Source organism: Schistocerca serialis, chromosome 2 (assembly GCF_023864345.2).
Source record: "Schistocerca serialis cubense isolate TAMUIC-IGC-003099 chromosome 2, iqSchSeri2.2, whole genome shotgun sequence".
Taxonomy (NCBI): Eukaryota; Metazoa; Arthropoda; class Insecta; order Orthoptera; family Acrididae; genus Schistocerca; species Schistocerca serialis.
Window position 1 is genome coordinate 1,057,912,870 of NC_064639.1, and position 25,883 is coordinate 1,057,938,752.

The 25,883-nt window shown below is 42.1% G+C and overlaps 1 protein-coding gene across 1 annotated transcript in view; it reads right to left on the reverse strand.

Moving 5' to 3' along the window:
- Positions 1-25,883, reverse strand: part of LOC126456622 (serine protease 1-like) — a 63,324-nt gene that overhangs the window by 18,787 nt on the left and 18,654 nt on the right. Inside the window, exon 2 of the mRNA XM_050092366.1 lies at positions 19,773-20,002. Coding sequence (XP_049948323.1) covers positions 19,773-20,002 — 230 coding nt within the window. The remainder of the gene's footprint in view (positions 1-19,772; positions 20,003-25,883) is intronic.

The following is a 25,883-nucleotide window of genomic DNA, read 5'->3' on the forward strand; positions in this document are numbered from 1 at the left end:
GCGACCGTAGCAGTCGCGCGGTTCCGGACTGAAGCGCCTAGAACTGCTCGGCTACTGAGGCTGGCCTCACACTCATCACGCTGACAGTTTGAAAAGCAGCACTCCGCATTTCCTCGAAGAAAAAAGGTCCAGTCACAGTTAATGTGTGACATTCGAACCGAACCATGACTTTCTCATCATGCAGTGGAGTTTTCACGACACTTCTTTGATTTCCGGTAACCAGAATTCTGCAGCTTTGTGTGTTGCCTTCAGAGTGTGAAATGGGCTTCGTCGGTCCAGAACACGTTGTGGAACCAACGATCATCTTCCCCTATCTTTTGTTCTACCCACACCGCAAATGCTCGCTATGTCACAAAATCGGTGGCTAGTAGTTCATGACGACGCTGGATTTTGTGCGGATAGCATTGGAAGATACACTTTAATGTTCGCCAGACAGTAGTGTGTAGAATACCGGTGCGATGTCCGACTACACGAGCGTTGGTATTGCTACGCGGACCAAACAGCGAGTTCATTGGGTCCCATTGGGTTAGGGAAGGACGGCGAAGAAAATCGGTCGTACTCTTTCAATGGAAACATCCCGGCATTTGCCTGAAGCGATTTAGGAAAACCACGGAAAACCAAAATCAAAAGAGTCGGACGCAGGTTTCAACCGTCGTCCTTCCGAATGCAAGTACAGTGTTGCTAAACACTACGCCACCTCGCCCGGCAACATGGTTTGTGGAACCAATCGTAATTCGAAAATATCTGTCTTTAATGATATTTTGAAGAATCCTGAAGCGATACATATTGCAAAACACTGATTTTTTACCGACCTTTCCTGATGAATGTGATCCGTGATTAGACATTTGTAATCATATTGGTATATTACAACAGTCAGTTTGCATCTGTTTTGTATGCACACTACTACTTTACACCTCCAAAATAAATGTACATAGTGATGGCATTTCGCAATGCACATTTATTAAAAATCAGCTTCGGCGTCTTTTTTAAAGTGATATATCACTCTCTAACGGGGATGATGTGTTTCGTCAACAAGTTACTCCGTTTATAAGATTCCCCTTAGCCTGGCATCTGCATTTCCTAGTTATTTCTTACTCACTCATTATCCTCTAGGTCGCTCCAGACACCTATCCCTAGGCATTTTACCCTCGCAACTGATTTGTCACCAACAAGGTAATAGACCTATGGATGGTCTCTTCAAGTATTTCTATGTAGTAGGTATATTTACCTGCCTTCAGCTCCATTTATGAAACTGATCTAGTTGCATACTGTGTGATTATGGACTAATGACATAACATAGCATAATTGTTAGTACGAAAACCGCATAGAACCACCAACACAGATTTGTAAATCGAGAGAGAAACTGTAGTATATCCGCTTTATACAACTCTAGTGGTCATAATCGATAAAGTAACGCGTTTTGTCAGTAGCAGTGTTTGAGAACCATACATTTAGTCTGTCTGCCAGGCATGTGCCCATTCTGCATTAGGTACGTTATTTCGAGATATTTTACGGTAATTACAGTTTCTAACATCTGCGTAGTAGAACAGTACTAGATTTTCTCCCCTACGAATGGCACATCCAGTGTCAACTCCAAGTCTCTCTGAAGTTCACTGAAGCCTAACAGTACTGCTGTTCTTCTTATAGACAGCTGTAACCGACATTTGTATTACAATAAAACCATTATGTCCTTTCCTCACAAAAATGAAGTAAAAGAAGTCCACACCCACATTATGATCTAAGTATATAGCATTTCCTCCGTTCAATTCCCTCTCCTGTTTATGCAAGCAGTTCAGTTCTTTATTCTCCTGTGATAAGTTCTATAAGTAAAAAATAAATAAGTAGTACCAATCCATCCTAACTTGCGCACCCTGGAATGACAGATTTCAACTTGATAGCTCTCCCCTCACCACTCAAGACAAATGATACAAACACGAATGTTTCACCAATAGCAGTCTGTGAGGGACAAAACGCTCTCTTTTTAACCCTGTGGGAAGCCATTCCCTTTGACGAACGGTGGTATTTGACACTCGTTTTATGTTTTTGCAGTAAGATTATAATTCCTTAATTGTGACCAGAGTTACCGAAGAAAATGTCAAGATCATGATGTACTCATATTAAGAACTGACCTAGCTTGACTTATCTGGCTCAGTACAGAATGTCAGTAAGTGGTATCTCAATATAACAAAAAAAAAAAAAAAAAACCTGGCACATTCATGGGGTGTATATAGAAGCATACACATTTTTTGGTAGCTGTAGTATAGGATCTCTAACGCAGAGTAAACTATACCGAGCATCCAAAAGACACACTTATCTTCTAAGCATCTTCTGTAAACAGTTGGATCAAAAATGAACATTCGACCCCGTGCGGGTCAAGGGAGGGGGGGGGGGGGGGGGGGAAACTTTGAAATCTTCAATGAGAACATCAATTTTTAATTGGAAGATTAAGATTCTATGTCAAACTCTGCATACGCTTTGTCTGAAACATTTTCTTCGTTTTGCCCGGGATGAAACTGTAATCGGAGGAACAGAAATGAGTACACAATCATAATGTACATGTTACTTAACGGCTCCTGAATATACAATAGCATGTGGAACCCCACCTCCATGCTGCAAGGGTAGGACAAGTCAGTAATCCGTAATTTCTAATTGAAAACCCCATCCGCATGGTTGTATTCCTCCGACATATCGAGCAGGGGATTACTCGACGCGCCCCAGTAGCCACGTAACAAACTACGACGTATCGTTAGAGGCAGTACACTGCGATCGGAGTTCACGTCTGGTGCAGACGTAAAACAGATAATGGCTCTAAACGTTACAATACTTGCGCAGTGTTTATTACCTGCATACCTACCTATCATTTGGAGAACAGACGTGGACGATGAATGTTGCACCTCCTGAAGAAAAATTTAAATGATCCTGATTTACGGGGAATGCAAAAGAAATGTTTCCTTGAATGCCGATGTTTTTCCAGAGAAAGCTAGCGCTCGTTCGTTCTTTTATAAGGTTTTGAACGGCTTTATGTCTGTTTACAGCATTCTGTCCGGCAAAAGGAAACGAAGCAAGAAGCTAATGAAATAGCTGTACTAACAGCAGTGCACCACAATTGACGGATAAGTGCCAGACCGTTACACCGTAATTGCGGTATGTCCGTAGGTGGTATGGTAACTATACTGCATCGTCAGAGGTATCGTCTATAGCACGTGTCACTGCATCAATAACTTCATGGCACCGATTTCCATAACGGGCTAGTGTTTTGTGAAAGGCCATTTCAACAAATGCAAACGAACCCCCACGTTCTTTGTCGAGGTACAAGTATTATTTTCGAATGAGTCTACATTCACAAACCGTGGTAGCGTTAACGGGACTAATACGCATTACTGGAGTGTAGACAATCTCTGCAGATTTTGGCAAGTTGACCATCAATGTCATTGGTCGGCTAATGTATGATGTGGCATCATGGGGAAAAACTCAAGGTTTCATATTTTATCGACAGCACGTTGAATGGACGCAAATATCGAACGTTTTTTAAACAGGAATTACCGGTACTATTACAGGATGTTTCCCTGGACGTTCGACGATGTTGTGGTTTCAACATGACGGTTACCCAGCGCATTACGCAACTGAAGCACGGGAGGTATTACACCATAATTACACTAGTCGGTGGATCGGCAGAGGTGGCCCTATTAACTGGTCCGCTAGGTCGCCAGATTTAACGTCACCGGATTTCTTTCTGTGGGGGTATTTAATAGGTAAAGCGTACCACCAAGTGCCAACAGGCAGTGAAGACGTGGTCCACCGCACCTGAAACGCCTTTGCTGACATTCCCGCTGATATGCTTCTTTCCTGTGTACGGTCATTTGAAAAGCCGACCACTAAGTGTACTGAAGTTGGCAATACTTCGCTTGAACACTTATTCTAACTGGAAAAGTAGTGCAGCGTTCGCCTCGAGTCACGGCCATAGTAGGGGCGTCGAGTTGTTCACTGTTCAATACGTCGAAGGACAACAACGTTGCGGTTAGGGCTTCCAATTAGAACTTATGAAATACTGGCCTGTCCTACCCTCGCAGCACTCGGGTGTGGCTCTACGTGTCATTGGATTTTCAAAAGCCATTAAGTAACATGTCGTAAATTACGATTGTGTACCGATTCTATTCCTCCAGTTACAGCGCCATCTGTGGCGAAGCTGAGAAAACACAGACACATGTGTGTGTGTGTGTGTGTGTGTGTGTGTGTGTGTGTGTGTGTGTATGCCTATGTGAGAGAGATGAAACTAAATTTAAAAAAACCCTGCAAAAACTGATACTTGTACAAGTTGCAGTATGAATTCAATTCCTTATTAGTTTGAACGTTACGTTTCCAAGGGAATACAAACAGAAATAGAGAACTTCGCAGAGCTTTTCGTCATGCTCTTTAATCAGGAAAGCAGAGCTTTTTGTCATGCTCTTTAATCAGGAAAACATGTTCCAGGGTATTTTCTATGACATGCCTACCTAGTACCAAATCTCTGTTCAAATCTCTTATGTCCTAGGTAACGTGTAAAATAGTGTGTGCTCCTGTGCTACAGTAGTAGTAATGTGCTTTGTTTCCAGAACGCTTAGAATAAGATGTCAGAAATCTGCTAAACAGACGGCATGCATTACGTTTAAATTGTATGGCTACTGACAACCACTACTCTAGAAGTGTTACACCTATATGTGAGTTACTTTGTTCTTGAAAATCATAGTAAGAACTGATTTAAATTGGCTTGACAGATAGGCTCTATTTCTTAAGTCGAGTGGAATAACATTGCTTATTGGCACCAGTCCTTATCTGGTATATTTATTTTTGTCTATATCTTAGCGAACAATGTTCTGGATTGAGGAAAAGTATGTTTCTAATACTTTATATAACTCCTCAACAGTAAATGTTTACACTGAGCACAACTTGCAAATTTTTATTGCTCACACTTTTTTGACAAATAACTTAATTTTAATATGAATTAAATAAATTAATTTAATTTAATCTTTAATTGACTTTCCATGTGAATATTTTCATAAACAAAATTAACTAAAAATATTATAAAAATAGTTTAATTAATCAACATTAAAACAAAATTAATTTAATTAATTCATCAAAAAAGAGTATTCAATGAAAACATGCCAATTGTACTCAATGTATCCACTTACTACTCACATATCAAAATCCCACATTGATTTTAAACATACTAGAATTAATTTTTCGAAATAAAATGAAACCCAAGGAAAAAAGCACTTTACTCTTTGAAAACAATTAAATTTATCATCTCTAATTCTGCCTGCTAAGATCAGAGTCGCTAAAATTCTTCTCAAGCTCCCACAAACTGAAGAAAAAATTGTATAGATAAAAATCTGGAAAATCAAAAATTGTAGATCATGAAATTCATTATCATCGTTTTTAAGTTTCTTCATTCTGTTATATATCAGTTCAATATTCAGTCCTTCAAAAAATTGAAAAATCCAACAATTAATTAATTTTAAAAATATGTCAAGCAAAATAATCTTAAATTAATTACTCAGTTCCAAATACAGTCTGTACATAAAGTCTACAAACACTTTCAATTATTTGTTGCACATGAAGCAAAGATTGTACCAATGTCATCCCACACTCCTCAGCAATACTCCAGAATAGGGCGGACAATCATGGTGTAAACAGTCTTTTCAGTAGACCTGCTGCACCTTCTACGTGTTCTGCGAATGAATCACAGTATTTGGTTTGCTCTACCACAACATTATCAATGTGATCGTTCCAGTTTAGGTTATTTGTAATTGTAATCCCTAAGCATTTATTTGAATTTTCAGCCTTCAGATGTGTGACTTATCACATAATCGAAATATAGCGGATTAATTGTTTTGCGCCTTACAGATATCTTATGTAAATCATTTTGCAGTTCGTTTTGGTCATCTGATGACTTTACAAGACAATTGACAGCATCATCTGCAAACAATCTAAGGCGGCTACTCAGATTGTCTCCTATGTCGTTAATATAGATCACGTACAATAGAGGGCCTATAACACTTCCTTGAAGAACGCCGGATAATACTTCTGTTTTACCCGATGACTTTCCAACTATTACTATGAACTGTGAGCTTTATGACAGGAAATCACGAATCAAATCGCACAACTGATGCGATATTTCATAGGCAAACAGTTTGATTAGAAGGCGCTTGTGACGAATGGTGTCGAAAGCCTTCTGGATATCTAAAAATATGGAATCAATCTGACACCCCTTATCGATAGCACTCATTATTTCATAAGTATAAAGAGCTAGTTGTGTTTTGCAAGAACGATATCTTCTGCATCCGTGCTGACTATGTGTCCATAAATCGTTTTCTTCGAGGTACTTCACAATGTTCAAATACAGTATATTTTCGAAAACACTACTACGAATTAATGTTAGTGATAAGGGTCTGCAATTCAGCGTGCGTTATTTCTAAAATTCCACACTTCATAGATATCTGACATGTTTTTACTTAGCTTTATTTAGTTCATCAGTTTCCAAATTCCAACAAAACCTCTTTCTTCATCATTGTTATTGCATTCATTTGTTCTTTCTTCTACACATTTTATTCGTAAGGGAAACAACTGTCATTCATTTTCATCAATCTTCAGATACATGCAAAAATCACAGAGCTGGGCTATCAGCTACCCACTATTAGCTTTTTTGAAAATAATTAAATTTTATGATTGATTTATGTCTTTTAATAGTGCAAGTATTTTGCCCCTCTAATTCTAGCTGCTGTTATACTAATGTTATAAGTTTTCTGTATTAATAGAAGGTGAAAATGAAATGTGATATAAACAAAATGTATCCTACAAATAAAAAAATAATTTATATCTGAACTTATTGGGAATAAAACAAAATCACCAAACGAAATATTTGTCTTATGTTTACTTACAGAAAATTTGTACAATAATAATCTTATTAAAATATTGGAATCATTGTCTACACAAAAGGAGAAGAAATTAGATGAACCTATACCAATTACATACTCATCTTGTAATAACATTATGATCTTTAAAAATTCTGTTTACGTCCACTGTTTAACGCATTTTTCTAAGTCTATCCATTGATCAGTGTAGGTGGCCGATTATTGTTGGTATGTGTGGAGATGTATATGTGTATGTTTTTTTCTTGAATCTAATGCACGTTTATAAAACCTACCGGAGTGGGATGCTATTGCCACATCACAAAGCACCTATTAATAGATATTGCAGCTAATCTCAACAATATTCTCCAGGAAACAATAAAAATTCTATTTTTAACCCTATGGAAGACTGCCTTCATGAACAATTAGATGTACTATCTACCAACTCTACCATTGTGTCAAGAAACTCTCAATTTTTAATGCTGCTCAATGTAAGCAGAGAATTATAGTTATGTTACAGATGCTTTGTGTGGTAACAGAATCAAATGTTTTCCCCTGCAGTACACCCCCGATATACGATCACATGACTACTACAATAGGTGGCCTTCACGAACCTGGGTTCAATTAATCGACATAACATGCATAATTGAAATGTGGAAAACCAACACTGGTTACTCCAAATTGAACATTAGTGTCTGTAGAATGTGAATATCTAGTGTGGAATAATTGGTGGCAATCTCGTTAGTCCATTCTCAGTCGTTGGTACCCATAGACGGAGATCAGTATCAAATACACTTGGAAACGAGCTTCCAGTATCGTTTGGAGAACTTCCATTATACTTGCGACTCATAACGTGGTTTCAGTGTGATGGTTGTCCAGCTCCATATCCCGTCGCAGTACAGAAGCACTAGATTGGGTGTACAACCGTCGGTGGATGGATACAGGCAGTCCAGTGTTATGGGCTGCAAGATCGCTAGATCTTACTCCACCTGACTTTTGTTTGTGGATTTAGTTTAAGACAGTTTATTATGTGACCACATTTTGCAATAACATGTTTCATCCTATCAGTAAAGCACGTAAAAAGATTACATTAGAAACACTTCTCAGCTGAGTCGAATGATTCAACTTGCGAGTAAATAAGTGCGGATTTTTTAAGGACTTTTTTGTAAAATAATTGTTATGAACAAGCACCCCCTTGACGATAGGTGAGAGGACTCACCTCACACGAACACCCCATTGGTGAGAGGTCACAATACAAACTTCAAACAAGCTTTTTTCCCTTTTATTAAACACGACTGGTCCTTTTTTATTTTCTATCCAATGCATTTCTCTCAAGATAATACTGTCTTTAGAATTCAATCAGTTTTTTTGTCGATTGCAGTGCCATCTATCACGCTAAGACAAACGTGTTGCATACAAATGTTACTTTCTTTCCCCAAGGAATCGGTGTCTATACACACACACAGGGTGGTTCAGAGGTCCCTACCGCTGTCTTTTTATGCAGCCTGCAATGTTACACCTGACCTTCGTACACCACGAGCAGGATTTTCTCTCGCTCTCTAAAAGCAAACTATTAGTTCTACAGGAAAAAATGAACATGGGATTTTTTGTGAGAAATTCCGAGTTATTCAAGGAAAACGTACAAAAGTGACCTTCGAACGCACCTCCAGTCACACACGCATCCCTCATCAGTCAGGATTTCTAGCAGGTAGTTGGCGTCACTCTCTCCTACAACTATACAAAAATTTCCGAGTACGTGCACTGTTCCTGATATTCGACCTCCTTTGGTATCTACTGATTCGACTATTGAGCCAACAGCATAATCGACTACTTCGTTAACGTTATTTACTTGAAGCTGCCCAGAAGGTAAGCAAAGAAAAAAAGACTTTTGTAAACGTTCACTAAAAATAACTTCTTTTACAATTCTATCCAAACTTAACAGTTACATGCACAGTAGTGTCGTTGTCAAAGTCCTGATGAGTACAACGATGTTAATGTTTACTTTATGTTATTAACATTCTTAAAATTAATATGCAAGACTTACACAAAAGTCAATTTTAGAATCTGTAAGTGCTCGACTAGACAGGTGGTGTAACAAGGCCCAGTCAATGAGGACCAAAGAAGTTCAAATGTGGGAAATATTTCGTACAGTCGAAAACTTTTGCACTAGAAATCCAAACCGGTTGGAGTTGAGCGTTGGGGGTGGGGTGCATTTTAAGATCACTTTTGTATATTTTTCTTAAATATCACAACTACGGTCTCCAGCGAAAACGTATCCCAGTACAAAATGTAGCTATATTAAATTTTCTGCATAAGCGCCATGTTCATTTTTTCCTATAGGACTAACAGTCTGCGACAGTGACCGCGAGAATATGAAAATCTCGCACATGGTTTTTGAAGGCCAGATATAACATTGCCAGTAGCAAGAAACGACGTCGGCAGAGGCGGCTAGAACGCCTTATATATATATATATATATATATATATATATATATATATATACACTCCTGGAAATGGAAAAAAGAACACATTGACACCGGTGTGTCAGACCCACCATACTTGCTCCGGACACTGCGAGAGGGCTGTACAAGCAATGATCACACGCACGGCACAGCGGACACACCAGGAACCGCGGTGTTGGCCGTCGAATGGCGCTAGCTGCGCAGCATTTGTGCACCGCCGCCGTCAGTGTCAGCCAGTTTGCCGTGGCATACGGAGCTCCATCGCAGTCTTTAACACTGGTAGCATGCCGCGACAGCGTGGACGTGAACCGTATGTGCAGTTGACGGACTTTGAGCGAGGGCGTATAGTGGGCATGCGGGAGGCCGGGTGGACGTACCGCCGAATTGCTCAACACGTGGGGCGTGAGGTCTCCACAGTACATCGATGTTGTCGCCAGTGGTCAGCGGAAGGTGCACGTGCCCGTCGACCTGGGACCGGACCGCAGCGACGCACGGATGCACGCCAAGACCGTAGGATCCTACGCAGTGCCGTAGGGGACCGCACCGCCACTTCCCAGCAAATTAGGGACACTGTTGCTCCTGGGGTATCGGCGAGGACCATTCGCAACCGTCTCCATGAAGCTGGGCTACGGTCCCGCACACCGTTAGGCCGTCTTCCGCTCACGCCCCAACATCGTGCAGCCAGCCTCCAGTGGTGTCGCGACAGGCGTGAATGGAGGGACGAATGGAGACGTGTCGTCTTCAGCGATGAGAGTCGCTTCTGCCTTGGTGCCAATGATGGTCGTATGCGTGTTTGGCGCCGTGCAGGTGAGCGCCACAATCAGGACTGCATACGACCAAGGCACACAGCGCCAACACCCGGCATCATGGTGTGGGGAGCGATCTCCTACACTGGCCGTACACCACTGGTGATCGTCGAGGGGACACTGAATAGTGCACGGTACATCCAAACCGTCATCGAACCCATCGTTCTACCATTCCTAGACCGGCAAGGGAACTTGCTGTTCCAACAGGACAATGCACGTCCGCATGTATCCCGTGCCACCCAACGTGCTCTAGAAGGTGTAAGTCAACTACCCTGGCCAGCAAGATCTCCGGATCTGTCCCCCATTGAGCATGTTTGGGACTGGATGAAGCGTCGTCTCACGCGGTCTGCACGTCCAGCACGAACGCTGGTCCAACTGAGGCGCCAGGTGGAAATGGCATGGCAAGTCGTTCCACAGGACTACATCCAGCATCTCTACGATCGTCTCCATGGGAGAATAGCAGCCTGCATTGCTGTGAAAGGTGGATATACACTGTACTAGTGCCGACATTGTGCATGCTCTGTTGCCTGTGTCTATGTGCCTGTGGTTCTGTCAGTGTGATCATGTGATGTATCTGACCCCAGGAATGTGTCAATAAAGTTTCCCCTTCCTGGGACAATGCATTCACGGTGTTCTTATTTCAATTTCCAGGAGTGTATATATATATATATATATATATATATATATATATATATATATATATATATATATATATATATATACTCACCTGCAACTTGCACAGTGCTTTTTGTGTGTAATTTCACAGAATGGATTGGTAGTCAGGCGCTTGTATTGTTAGCCAATAAACGGATTGTAGTCATACTTTGTGTATTTTTGTGTAAACGCACACAGCAGGCCGGAGTGGCCGAGCGGCTCTAGCTCGCTTCAGACTGGAACCGCACCATCGCTACGGTGGCAGGTTCGAATCCTGCCTCGGGCATGGATGTGTGTGATGTCCTTAGGCTAGTTAGGTTCAAGTAGTTCTAAGTTCTAGGGGACTAATGACTCAGGTGTTAAGTCCCATAGCGCTCAGAGCCATTTGAACCATTTTTGTAATTGTGTATGAAGAATACCTACTAAAATTAAAAACCAGAAAGTAGGGCAAATTAGAATGTCAGTGGTGTTTGTTTGAGGTTTCTAGTGCGAGTCGTTTGCAAGTAAAAGATCGCACACCGACACTTGTTTGTGCCATTCAGCCTGCGTAGTTGCTAGGAAAGATTTTTTTATGTTTGCTTACAGTGTGCTTGTGTGTTCCTTGAGTGCACTGTGAGTTGCTAGACACCTGGTGCGTGGCAGTGCAAGCAGTAGGTCGCGAGCGGACGATAGGATTTACCAGTGCAGAAAAAGCCGACAGGCTCATGGTATATGAACGATGTTGGCAGAATGCAGCTCGTTCTTGTAGACGTATGCGGCAAGATTTCCCAATATACATCAATCATCTTGGCAGTTATTTATCAACACCTTCAACCAATTACTTGAAAGTGGCAGTGTCATACATAGAAAACACAACAGAAGGAAGCAAGTGACGACAGATGAGGCGGAAATTAATGCTATTGCTGCTGTTTCAATTGATCCGCACGTAAGACTCGCGCAACCGCACGAGGAAGTGCATGAGTCAGGCAGTCGCCCTGCTCTTTCCCCATCGATGTAAGTCCCCTTCCTGTCACATCTCTCTGCATCAAGAGCTGCACGGAAATGCATAGGAGAATCGTGTTAACTTGTGTACATGGGCAGGATACTCCAGATGTGTCATGTAGTTTGTTTAGTGATGAAGCCACATTTACCAATCTTGGCCAGGTAAACCACCGAAACATGCACTATTGGCCTGTTAACAATCCCTGTTGGCTTCATCAGGTGGAACGTCAGCGTCCATGGAGTGTAAAAGTGTTATGTGGGATAGTGAACCATTGGCTCATAGGCATGTTTTTTATAGAGGGAACGTGCACAAGTATCGTAGACACGCAGACAACCTTCCATGGATGCTAGAGGATGTTCCCCTGCTGACTGGGAGGAACCAATGGTACCAACATGATGGCTGCCCAGCACATAGTGCACAAAGTACTACGGCATGTCTTCAAAAATTGTTTCCAAATCATTGGACTGGCCGCAGTGGACTTGTACCTTGGCCAGCTCGTCCACATGTTTTTCTGTGAGGAAAGCTGAAAGATGTACAACGACGTATTACTGCATCGTGCTCGGACATCTACTTCGGAATGCTAGCACGGTTGCAGCAGTCGTTTCGTATCCGACTGGACGTGTGTACTGCCCCTGCTGGTGGTCATGTTGAATACAATGTGTGATTGCACATCACACTCATTACTCCTCGCAGATTAATCTACCAAGTCCCGTACGTGTTGGGGCATAGAGTGTGTGATCGCACAAGAAGGTCAAACGCCTGGTAGCCATATATTTTAACTATATGTGAAGGTAGTATCTGTTTGGGGCACACATTTTCAACATGTCCCCAATGATGTATATCAACGGCTGTTTGCAGCTAGGGTGTCGATTAAATTGTCATTTCACAATGTGTAATGGTCAGTTGTTTCGTTACTGATCAGAATCCACATAACTAATATATGCAGTTGTGTTGTTCTTTATCGTGTGTTACCACAGGTAACCAATCCATTTTGTGAAAACCGCACAAGAATAGCACTTACCATTTCCGCAATACTTGCTGCGCAAGTTTTAAGTTATTCACCCTGTACAATCACACAACCTCCGACATAATGACAACATCGATCATGTTTATTACAGCTTTTTAAACACAGTCCTTCTTTTCCGTTCCATATCAACACCAATCACTTAGCTGTAAAGTTTCGTAATTAGTAGTTTTCAGCCATCTTTGAATCCTGCAAAAATGGCAAATGTGCAAAATGAAAAAAATTATGGAAATGTGGAAACATATGTAAAATACGTAGAAATCTGGATACCAAATGGGAGTAGAAGATGTCTGTGTCTATAGGAGAGTTGTCATATGTTGTTGTTCTTTCAGGGAAAAAGATAGTTACAGAGGTGTTTACTACACGCATATTTCTTAACACGATACTTCAGGTGTTTAAGGTAAGTATGTGTTTTAGATATTCTGTGTAGTTTACGCTGTGTTAGAGGTCCTGTCGTGTAGTTAGCAAAAAATGCTGCACAATTACATACACACCTGAAGGAAGTGTCAGTTGTTTTTGTTAAAGTGAGGCACCAAATATTTACATTCTGTATAGATACAGATAGGTCAGTTTTTAATATGATTACATCGTGATCTTAATACTTCTTCAATAAAGCTAGTCACCATTAAGGAATCAATATTTTAGTGAAAAAATGGAATAAACAGACAATACCATTGTTTATCAATGTGGAAAGACTTCGACAGGATTAAAATGATGTCACTTTATCCCTCACAGAGTGTTCTTGGTGAAACATTAAGGGTGTAACATTTGCCTTGAGTGGTGGGCAAGCTGAAACCTCTCAGGCGGGTGCGGGCAAGTTAACGTGGAGTCGTACTAATTCGCGGGTGCGTAAGTTCTTAGCGTTATTCCATAAGTTTAATAAACACGAAAGATACACATAACAGACTCTTCGGTGGTTCTGAGGAGAGAAACTCGTCGAGATACGTTCGAAGCACATTTTCATCCCGGAAAGAAAGTTCCTTGATGTCTGTTCAATAGAGAGCAGAAAAGGTGGAAATCTGAGGACATAGGATCAGGTGAATAAGTGTAGTGCAGCGTCTTCAGTCCGTCTAACAGAATGCAGGCGGGAGTTATCGTGGAGGAGCATCATTTCACGCACTCTTCTGGTCGTCGTTCTCGGATTGCGTCTGCAAGACGTCTCAGCTGTTGACAATAAATGTCACAGGTGATTGTTAGACCTCGGGAAAATAATTCGTAGTACACTACGGTGTCGCTGTTCCACCGATGCGTAACATTATCTTTCGTGAATGCACGCTGGTCTTTGTACGAAGAGCTACTGTCTTGTTTGGGCTGAACTATTCCGACCTGTTCCGTATGTTAGCATAAAGACTCCATTGCTTGTCGTCAGTAATGATACAGCATAGAAATGGTCGGTGTTGTTCACGAGAAATCTACTGACCAGCAAGCACAGATGCACATATGGCAATCCGCTGATTTTTGTGATTTTGGCTTAGAGGATGTGATACAGACTTTTTAACCTTCTCCGTTGCATACAAATGTCGCACGATGGTGGAATGATTACAATTCGTAACATTTGGCAATTTTCAAGTATACTGCCGTTGATCACTGTAAATTAATGCGTTTGATTGACCTTCATCAAACCCCGAAGGTCTTCCTTAACGTGGAAATTCTCTAATGTCAAAACGATCCTCCTCAAAACGATAAAACCCATTTTCTTGCCGTGCTCTGTCCAGCGACACTACCCTCACATAGGCGAAAACGCCTCTGGCTTTCTCCGCTGTTGTCATCGCTCTACTGAACCCAAACAGAAGAATATGTCGGAACTGTTCCGGTTTCTACACTTGGCACTTTTCTAGCTTCCATAGCTTCACTCACTACCTCCAAATGAAAAAACTACAACATGTAAATTCAAATAACAACAGCGAACTACAAATGAAAAATGACAATCGATAAGTAACCAACAACCAAGACGAAAACACTACAAACTGACGCACAAACTAATATTTTTGAATTTTGTTGGCGTAGATTCTATTCCAGGAGGAAAAACATGTGAACTGCTTTTATAAACAAGGGAGGAAGGGCGATGGTGGCAATGTAATGTAAACAATAAGTTCAAAAATGGTTCAAATGGCTCTGAGCACTGTGGGACTTAACTTCTGTGGTCATCAGTCCCCTAGAACTTAGAACTACTTAAACCTAACTAACCTAAGGAGATCACACACATCCATGCCCGAGGCAGGATTCGAACCTGCGACCGTAGCAGTCCCGCGGTTCCGGACTGCGCGCCTAGAACCACTAGACCACCGCGGCCGGCAAACAATAAGTGAAATTGAATTTTTGTTACTTCGGTTCTTGCTAGAAGAGAACATTTTTTTTTCTTTTTTTTATATTTTTTCGTAATACAAACGAAGGTCAGTTGCAGTTGTGGCGAACAGTGCACAGAACATGTAGTTGACACTGGATACAGGAAGTAAACCCATTAATGTTCTACTTCATTTTTGCCAGGAGCAGTAGTTACCGTAAAATACTTAGAAATAATGCGCCTGAAGCTGAAAGGAGGTATATCCTTGCCTGGGAGAAATGTAACTCAACCACGAAAGATGTGGTTTCCCAAGACTGTTCGTGATAAAATCGCGTTATGTGCTCGGTTTTGGCTACGAGGGTTGTATCAGGAAGATATACTACAGTCTCTCTCTTCATTTATAGCTCTAATGACCTTTTTCGTACTAACAAGAAGTATTTTGTGCCATGTTCCGCAATGCACCCAGAAAAGCATAGCACGTATACAGAGCCTCGGATACTGTTTCATAAATGCACCTCGACGCTAATCGATGTAACTACTACACATAAATATGCAAAGTGACCCTCCTCTGTTCTCTTACATTTTTGGTGATAACTCACTAGCGGCAGGAGAATACCTAGGGGATGGCATGGTGATCGACCTATAGTGCAGTGATGTGTATCACACAAAATAGAAAGAGCAGGTGCAATGCCGATGGGAATATCATCTATAGAAGAGTGTGTTTATGAAACACTTATTCGGGGGAAATGACTACTCAAATTAAAAAGACGCCGAGGCTGATACTTTAATAAATACACGCTCCTATATGTCATTCCAAAGTAGGTGCTTTGGAAGTGTGGAAGAGTAGCGCGCTCACAAAACAGACGCAAGTTGATTGTCATAATGTACATACGTGATGGAAGATCTCTAATTGTGAATCACAGTTATCAGGTAACGTCATAGACAGGTTGGTAATTTGCAATACGTCGCTTTTGGACATTATTCTTCACAACACCATTAAATAAAGATATTATGGAATTGTGATTGGTTACCACAAACAAAGCCATTTCACAGGTCCTAATAAAGAACCAGTGTATCTGATGGACCTAACCCGTTCCCTATTGAATAAATTGTTTGTTTTAAGTGCAGTTAATGTGTTATGCATATGCTAAAGAAATGTGGGAATGGTGGAACGAATGAAAACAGAAACATACGGCGAAAACAAATACCAAAACAGACGAATACAAAATGCTACCGGAAAATTGAATATCAGCTGGACTAATCGGTGTGCAATTGGAGATGTAGCGGCAACGCCTATTTTGATCATTGCTCCAAGGCGCTAATAATCCATCTTCCCTTATATTCTCGCCATTGACATAAGCTCCATTAAAACTACAGTCTTCGTGGATTTTTTTTTATAACAACAGTTAAATAAGAGTTATGGGACGACTTTAAGGTACAATCCACATCAGCATCTTCTAGAAAGGTAGAGCTTTTTGAGATGTGTGTACAATGTCATCCGCAGTATACAGAGTGCAAACACGGATTAGGCAGAGGTGTGCTTCCGAAGAGCCATCAGAACACTTCGCCTAGAGGTCAAATTAACAGAAGATTCGACGAAGGGTGACAAAAACGCACTCGTTTAGTCTGTGAGACTTCTGTGATATGAGCTGTAAGGGAGACATTATGCATCACGGAGAGGTCCCACTGTTTAAAAAATCTTAAGGCATACATTGCTGGCAATATATATATATATATATATTATTACACCACACATCATAAAATAATTTGTAGGTATTACGTATCTCATTTTCGATATAAACAATGGCACTTTGTAGGAGTAGCTTTATTTAGAATGGAGTGGTATGAAATCTGTGTTATGCATACTCAATGATAGTTTTATCAAAGCTTGGCTGCATGCTAGGGGCTCTGACCTAAAATCGGATTTTGGAGTAGTATAGACGTAAGCAGACGCCAGTTAATACATCCAAACTAAGCGAATATGGAATAACCAGGCAGAATCAGTTAGTCGTTGCACGAAACAAACCGTCACTTCCAGTCACATTAAAGACGTGATTTGCCTCATCTCTCTATGGTGACTGCAGCTATACATTGCACGTATGCGCCGAAACGCCTGATGAAATGCACCTCACAATTATTCCGAGAATATTGTACTTCCAGTGACCACTATAGTGACAGCATTTCTACCAGGTGTTCGGATACTTTTGGTCGCTTGAGAGCCTGGTGAATTCCCTTAGACGATAAGCTTTCTGGCCAGCAATAATAGGGGAGTTGTTTGTACCGCTCCCTCGCTATGGAAGGAAGCCGTGACCCCTCGTGATACCGATGTGAGGCTGCTTGTAGTTTGACGGGGACCACAGGAGGCTGCTGCAGCTGGCGTTACTTTAGTCCCCTCTCCAACACGCCGTGCATCGGTGACTGCGGCACTGTTGAGGTATAGCAGCCCCTGTTTCTCACCTGTATGGTGCCACTGTTTTTATGTCACCTAAGCACCAAGTTAGTACACATCTAATCGATGTTAAGTACTAATTTACAAGATCATGTTAAGCTGTAACTGTTTACACGTGTGAATTGTGTAAATAATGTACTGTGTTCCTTGTTAAATATTTTTTTAAATTTAAAGTGTAGGTCTTCGGGATAATGAGTAAAACTGTAAGAAAACTGTGAACATCAGTGTACGAATGCAGTCGCATTTTGCAGAAATGTCACTGGGCGCTATGCCCAGCTGAAACAAAATGCATAAAAGGTCGAGGCACATGAGAGATGCTCTCACTATGGCCTACAAAACACAGGTGACGCACAATCGGCCTACAGAGTGAGGGAAGTTAGAAGAGAGGGGAGTGAGAAGGACTTTGACGAAGGAGGACTTAGACCTGTAACACTGAAACAACTGTTTCAGAACATGAAACTTCCTGGCAGATTAAAACTGTGTGCCCGACCGAGACTCGAACTCGGGACCTTTGCCTTTCGCGGGCAAGTGCTCTACCATCTGAGCTACCGTAGCACGACTCACGCCCGGCACTCACAGCTTTACTTCTGCCAGTATCCGTCTCCTCGCGAAAGGCAAAGGTCCCGCGTTCGAGTCTCGGTCGGGCACACAGTTTTAATCTGCCAGGAAGTTTCATATCAGCGCACACTCCGCTGCAGAGTGAAAATCTCATTCTGTTTCAGAACATTTCTCAAGGAGGACAGTGACCAGCGGTCTTGAAGGAGAATAACTGTCTCAGTACTTTGACCCCAGACCTCAACATTGATAATAAGGAGTATACTAGAGTCTTTGCCGTGATACCCAGAATGCACTATATTGGTAGGTTCCCTTACATATGTGGCACTAGATGTCTACTACAGGCCGCTCAGTTTTAGTAAATTATGGACCGGCGATTTGCGGTTGCGCAGCCCGAAGCGCCCCAGCTGTGACCCATTGCGTTCAGATTAGGAAAATTTGGCACCCAAGGCATCAATGTGAGTTTGACGTCAAGCTGATCAAGCCACTGAAGTACGATTCTGTTCTTGTGACATGAACAATTATCTGGCCGGCAGATGCCATCACAATGAGGAAGTCATTAAGCATGAACGGCCTGGAAAAATGTTCACGTAGCTCAGAGCTGTCATGGTGCCATCAATTACTAGTACAGTTCTGATGGAAGCCCAAGTCGATATCTTGTAAAGTATGATAATGCTTTTATCGTTCTGCATTCGCGGCGCTGTGAAAGTTTACAGCAGCTGTTAGCCTGCTTGTCAGCATATCACGACACGACCATCGACACGTTGTAACAAGCAAAGTGATTTAACCGACCAGGCTAACTAATTTCATTGATCCAGGACCGAGCCTCAACAATCTCATGCCCACTGTAATTGTAGTTTAAGATGTTGTTGGGTCAATTTGGAAACACTTTGGAGCTGTCTTAAGAGGAGACCCTTATTCAATAATGTGTGCTGAGCGGTGTGGTCTGAAACTCTTGTGACTGTACCAATATCGCATTCTGCTGTCATGTTTCCCATTGATAGCCACCTATTCTGCTATATGTGGAGGGTTCAAATGGTTCAGAGCACTATGGGACTTATCATCGGAGGTCATCAGTCACCTATAACTTAGAACTACTTAAACCTAACTAACTTAAGGACATCACACACATCCATGACCGTAGCGGTCGCGCGGTTCCAGACTGAAGCGCCTAGAACCGCACGGCCACACCGGCCGGCTATATGTGGAGGGCAAACGTCCGACCTCCATGTTTTACAAGGTAGCGTGGACGTCCAACACCTCGTTGTCTGCTCGCAATTTAAATACATCCTCCAAACACTATCTGTAGATGTTTAATTCAGTAGCAAACAAATAACCAACCAGCTTCGCCATTTCCGAAATGCCCGTTCACAGACACCGTCAATAATATGCCCTTTATCAGTGTCGGTTACGCCAGTGGCAGTCCTTACCATCGATGAAATGATTTCCCATTCCTCTCTACTCTGCTTATTATCTTTCCCTGACGAGTCACGTGTGTGCAACGTCACCAGGCGTCATTCAGTATTGTGGTAGGCAGTGCTCATAACGCGTCGGCTCCTCGGTGTGTTTTGTTTCAACGGGAGATCCAACACGACATTGTACAATTACACGTAGCAATCACGGTACGTCGATAATATGACCTAGGAGTGCTTCGGCACTCTAGTACTCACCGGTCTCCTCTCGTTGTCAGGGTTCTGCTCCACCCAACAATGGTGCAGAGAGTTCCATTGCGCAGCTCTTCTTCGGCCTCCAGCACGTTCGTGGGCAGGTCGACTTCGTTGACCCGAACGCCCAAGTTCAGTCTTCTCCGCAGTCGAACCAGTGCCAAATCGTTGAGCGTCCTGTTGCCGTCGTAGTTGGGATGCACCACGAAGCGACTCGGTTGACCAACTTGCGCACCCTGCATCCAGTAAAGGCATGTGGGCAGTAAGAGTGCTCCTCACTCATTTCTGGACGAAGTATATGTATGTACCATGTGCGTAATAGCGAAACGCAGGAAAAAAGTGACTAATTAAGATGTAGCAACGGTAGCTCTCGTTCGACTCTGCCAAGAAGACATCCAGCTCTTCTTCACCATGAGTCTACACTACAAGTGTATATTGGAACAATGAAAAGAAGTGTAAACACCCGCTTAGCCGAACATAAAAGAAACTGTCGCTTCGGACACATCGAAAATTCGGCCGTAGCTGAGGATGTTTTTCGAGATGGTAACCACGAAATTAAATTTAATGAGACAAGCGTTCTAGGACGAAGATCCCGTTATCATGCGCGCATGTATAGACAAGCAATAGAGATTCACGAATGCCATAATAATTTTAATACAAAAAAGGAAGTTTTAAAGTTGGACAAAACATGAATGTCGACGTTGCGCCAGCGGAATGACAATCGATTACTTTTAATCGAGAATGATGACGTCTTCCAAAGATAAACATACCGTCGGCATCAACGTGACGAATGGTGGTGCCCTAAATGCGCTCTATAAATGCGAGAGTACCTGGAGCCTCAGTGGCAGTAGCTGGACGACCTCAGAAGATGTCTTCCGCAGACGGAGACGAAACGTTAGGTGGAAATTTTATACATCGACCACGGCCTCTCAGCCCGGAAGTTTCAACTGAAGACAACACCGGCCGTGAAAGCCTACATTGTGTGATTATACTGTAAAATTATTTTATGTGATCTACCGTTTCTTTGAAAGAATGGACTTGCGCCATTTCCAAAATAAAAAGTCGATATATTACAAGGAACGATTAAAAAAGTATCTGTTCGAAGACAATACAGTACACAATCAGTCTGCCAAACAAACAAAATCTCTGTGAGCGCTGACGCAGCCATGCCACCGTTGCACTTTGTTTGGTGAAACTCTGTGTCCTGCTGCATGAAGTCCGTAACTACCCGCTGCACATCCAAGTCCGACAGGAAGAGTCAACCTTCCGAAGACATTTTTTTAAATGACTGAAGACATGACATTCCGATATGGGGACGTAAGTTATCGTGAAGCAGCAGCACCCATTATAAGACACTATTCGCAATGGTAGATATCGATAGCCATGCTGCCCCATACACATTCTTCATCACACGATGGTTATCTACTTGTGTTTGCCTTCGACAGCCAAGAAAAGAGTAACAGCACGTTGGTCCTATTTGGACACATTTAGTGATAACACGTTTCCCCGTTAATGCACGAACGTTGGAAAGACACGAATGCCACACTGATCCCCGTCCTGCATATACACTGAGGTGATAAAATAGCAATAGCAATAAGCACGTATAGAGACGGGGACAGCATCTACATCTACATCTACACTCCGCAAGCCACCTGACGGTGTGTGGCGGAGGGCACCTTGAGTACCTCTATCGGTTCTCCCTTCTATCTGATTTTATCCTCATGGCTTCCTCGCGAGTAATACGTAGGAGGGAGCAATATACTGCTTGACTCTTCGGTGAAGGTATGTTCTCGAAACTTCAACAAAAGCCCGTACCGAGCTACTGAGCGTCTCTCCTGCAGAGTCTTCACTGGAGTTTATCTATCATCTCCGTAACGCTTTCGCGATTACTAAATGATCCTGTAACGAAGCGCGCTGCTCTCCGTTCGATCTTCTCTCTCTCTTGTGTAAATCCTATCTGGTACGGATCCCACACCGGTGAGCAGTATTCAAGCAGTGGGCTAACAAGTGTACTGTAACCTACTTCCCTTGTTTTTCGGATTGCATTTCATTAGGATTCTTTCAGTGAATCTCAGTCTTGCATCTGCTTTATCGACGATTAATTTTATATGGTCATTCCATTTTAAATCACTCCTAATGCCTACTGCCAGATAATTTATGGAATTAACTGCTTACAGTTTCTGACCTGCTATATTGTAGCTAAATGATAAAGGATCTTTCTTTCTATGTATTCGCAGCACATTACACTTGTCTACATTGAGATTCAATTGCCATTCCATGCTCCATACTTCAATTCGTTTGCAGATTCTCCTGCATTTCGGTACAATTTTCCATTGTTACAACCTATCGATATACTACAACATCATCCCTAAAAAGCCTCAGTGAACTTCTGATGTCATCCACAAGGTCGAATAGTAACGGTCCTACAACACTCCCCTGGGGCACACCTGAAATCACTCTTACTTTGGAGAGACTTCTCTCCATTGAGAATGGCATGCTGTATTCTGTTATCTAGGTACTCTTCAATCCAATCACACAATTGGTCTGATAGTCCTTATGCTCTTACATTGTTCATTAAACGACTGTGGGGAACTGCATCAAATGCCTTGCGGAGGTCAAGAAACACGGAACCTACCTGGGAACCCGTGTGTATGGCCCTCTGAGTCTCGTGGACGAATAGCGCGAGCTGGGTTTCACACGATCGTCTTTGGCGAAACCCATACAGATTCCTACAGTGTAGATTTCTAGTCTCCATAAAAGTCATTGTACTCGAACATAATACGTGTTCCAAAATTCTACAACTGATCGACGTTTGACATATAGGTCTATAGTTCTGCACATCTGTTCGACGTCCCTTCTTGAAAACGGGGATGAGCTGTGCCCTTTTCCAATCCTTTGCAACGCTACGCTCTTCTAGAGACCTTCGTTACACCGCTGCAAGAAGAGGGGCAAGTTCCTCCGCGTACTCTCTGTAAGTCGAACTGGTATGCCGTCAGGTCCAGCGGCCTTTCCTCTTCTGAGCGATTTTGGTTGTTCTTCTATCCCTCTGTCATCTGTTTCGGTAACTACCATTTTGTCATCTTGCGACAATCTAGAGAAGCAACTACAGTACAGTCTTCCACTATGAAACAGCTTTGGAAAAAGACATTTACTATTTCGGCCTTTAGTATGTCATTCTCTGTTTCAGAACCATTTTGGTCACGGAGTGTCTTGACATTTTATTTTAATCCACCTACCGCTCTGACATAAGACCAAAATGTCTTACGATTTTCTACCAAGTCAGTACATTGAACTTTAGTTTCGAATTCACTGAACGACCCTCGCATAGCCCTCCTCACACTACATTTCGCTTCGTGTAATTTTTGTTTGTCTGCAAGGCTTTGGCTATGTTTATGTTTACTGTGAATTTCCCTTTGCTTACGTAGCAGTTTTCTAACTTTGTTGTTGTACCACGGTGGATCTTTTCCATCTCTTACGATCTTGCTTGGCACATACTCATCTAATGCATATTGTACGATGGTTTTGAACTTTGTCCACTGATCCCCAGCACTAACTCTGCTTGAGATAAAAATTTTGTGTTGAGCCGTCAAGTACTCTGAAATCTGCTTTCTGTCACTTTTGCTAAACAGAAAAATCTTCCTACCTTTTTTGTTTCAAATAGTTCTGGTCTGTTTGTCACTAGAAGGTCTAACTAATATGTTATCGCCTTGAGTCGGTTCTCTGTTTAACTGCTCAAGGTAGTTTTCAGATAATGCACTTAAAGAAATTTCACTGGATTCTTTGTCCCTGCCAACGGTCTTAAACGTTTGAGTCTCCCAGTCTATATCTGGCAAATTAAAATCTCCACCCAGAACTATAACATGATCGGGAAATCTACTCGAAATATTTTCCAAATTTTCCCTCAGGTGTTCTGCCACAACAGTTGCTGAGCCAGGAGGCCTATAGAGACATCCATTTACCATGTTTGAGCCTGCTTTAACCGTGACCTTCACCCAAATTATTTCACATTTCGGATCTCCGTCAATTTCGTTCGATACTATTGCACTTTTTATCTCTACAAAAACGCTTCCCCCTTTACTGTCCAGCCTGTCTCTGCGGTATACATTCCTACCTGAGTTTAGAATTTCATTATTGTTTACATCTGGTTTCAGTCAACTTTCCGTCCCTAGTATTATGTGGGCGTTGTGACCGTTTATTAATAAGAGCAGTTCTGGGACCTTTCTATAGACGCTCCAGCAGTTTACTATTACCACATTAATATTGTTATTCCCTGTTGCGTTTTGCTTACTATTACCTTGAAGTGTCTCAGGAGGCGTCTTGTCTGGCCTAGGGAGGGAATTCTCTAACCTATGAATGTTGGTATTCCAGTTGATATGGGTTTGTTAGTCGATTGTCATTTTCTACTTATAGCTCACCGTTGGTATTTCAGTTTACATACTGTCAGTTACACATTTGGAGAGAGTGAGTGGAGCTGTGGATTTCAGTTTGCATACCGTCATTTGCTCATTTGGAGATAGTGAGTGGAGCTGTGGATTTCAGTTTGCATACTGTCATTTTCTCATTTGGAGATAGTGAGTGAAGCTGTTGATTTCAGTTTGCATACTGTCGTTTTCTCATTTGGAGATAGTGAGTGAAGCTGTTGATTTCAGTTTGCATGCTGTCATTTTCTCATTTGGAGATAGTGAGTGAAGCTGTTGATTTCAGTTTGCATGCTGTCATTTTCTCATTTGGAGATAGTGAGTGGAGCTGTTGATTTCAGTTTGTATACTGTCATTTTCTCATTTGGAAATAGTGGGTGGAGCTGTGGATTTCAGTTTACATATTGTCATTTTTTCATTTGGAGATAGTGAGTGGGGCTGTGGATTTCAGTTTGCATACTGTCATTTTCTCATTTGGAAATAGTGAGTGGAGCTGTGGATTTCAGTTTGCATATTGTCATTTTTTCATTTGGAGATAGTGAGTGGAGCTGTGGATTTCAGTTTGCATACTGTCATTTTCTCATTTGGAGATAGTGAGTGAAGCTGTGGATTTCAGTTTGCATACTGTTATTTTCTCATTTGGAGATAGTGAGTGAAGCTGTTGATTTCAGTTTGGATACTGTCATTTTCTCATTTGGAGATAGCGAGTGGAGCTGTTGATTTCAGTTTGTATACTGTCATTTTCTCATTTGGAAATAGTGAGTGGAGCTGTGGATTTCAGTTTGCATATTGTCATTTGCTCATTTGGAGATAGTGAGTGTGCCCGCAGCTCGTGGTCGTGCGGTAGCGTTCTCGCTTCCCGCGCTCGGGTTACCGGGTTCGATTCCTGGCGGGGTCAGGGATTTTCTCTGCCTCGTGATGACTGGGTGTTGTGTGATGTCCTTAGGTTAGTTAGGTTTAAGTAGTTCTAAGTTCTAGGGGACTGATGACCATAGATGTTAAGTCCCATAGTGCTCAGAGCCAGATAGTGAGTGGAGTTGTGGGCGCTAGAAATGGAGTGCTAAGTGGAGATATCGGAACAGTTCCGATATATTCTTCAGTTTCAGTTTAGTAGAACAGTGAAAGCAGCGGAGATTTCCCCGAGCGTTAGGGCCTGTATGGGGATAGTGTCACTGGACAGAGCAGCGCTCGTGGTGGGATGCAATAGCCTTTCTAGAACGAACGCTGCAGTTACCGCACAGGATGACTAGGAATCAGCGCCTCCTCTAGCAGCACAGAAACGTGTGCAGGGATTTTTGTAGATAATAACCACGCGCATTTCTTGTGTAAGTCTCATTGCTAACTCATATTTGTATTCCACGTAGTGTTAACTCATTTTGTGGAAAACTAACGTCCCTCGGGCATGTCCTCATAGTGTGTCGCCCGTGATTCGCAAGCTGCACCGTGAAGGGTTGGTATTACTTTTTGACACAATCTCTAGTTGCTTCTTGCAACGTAGTGAAGTACCTGTTCGATCTTTGATTTGCAGACCTATGAAGTATGGAATTTCATGAACACAGTCCGGCGTCTTATCTTACTTCGCGCTTCTTCCCTACGCATCCCCCCTTCATCTTCTTAAACCATCCGAAAAACAATTTGTCCCTTGATACGGCTCGACTGCACTTAGACGTGGTACACACGTTTAATATTTGTATATAAT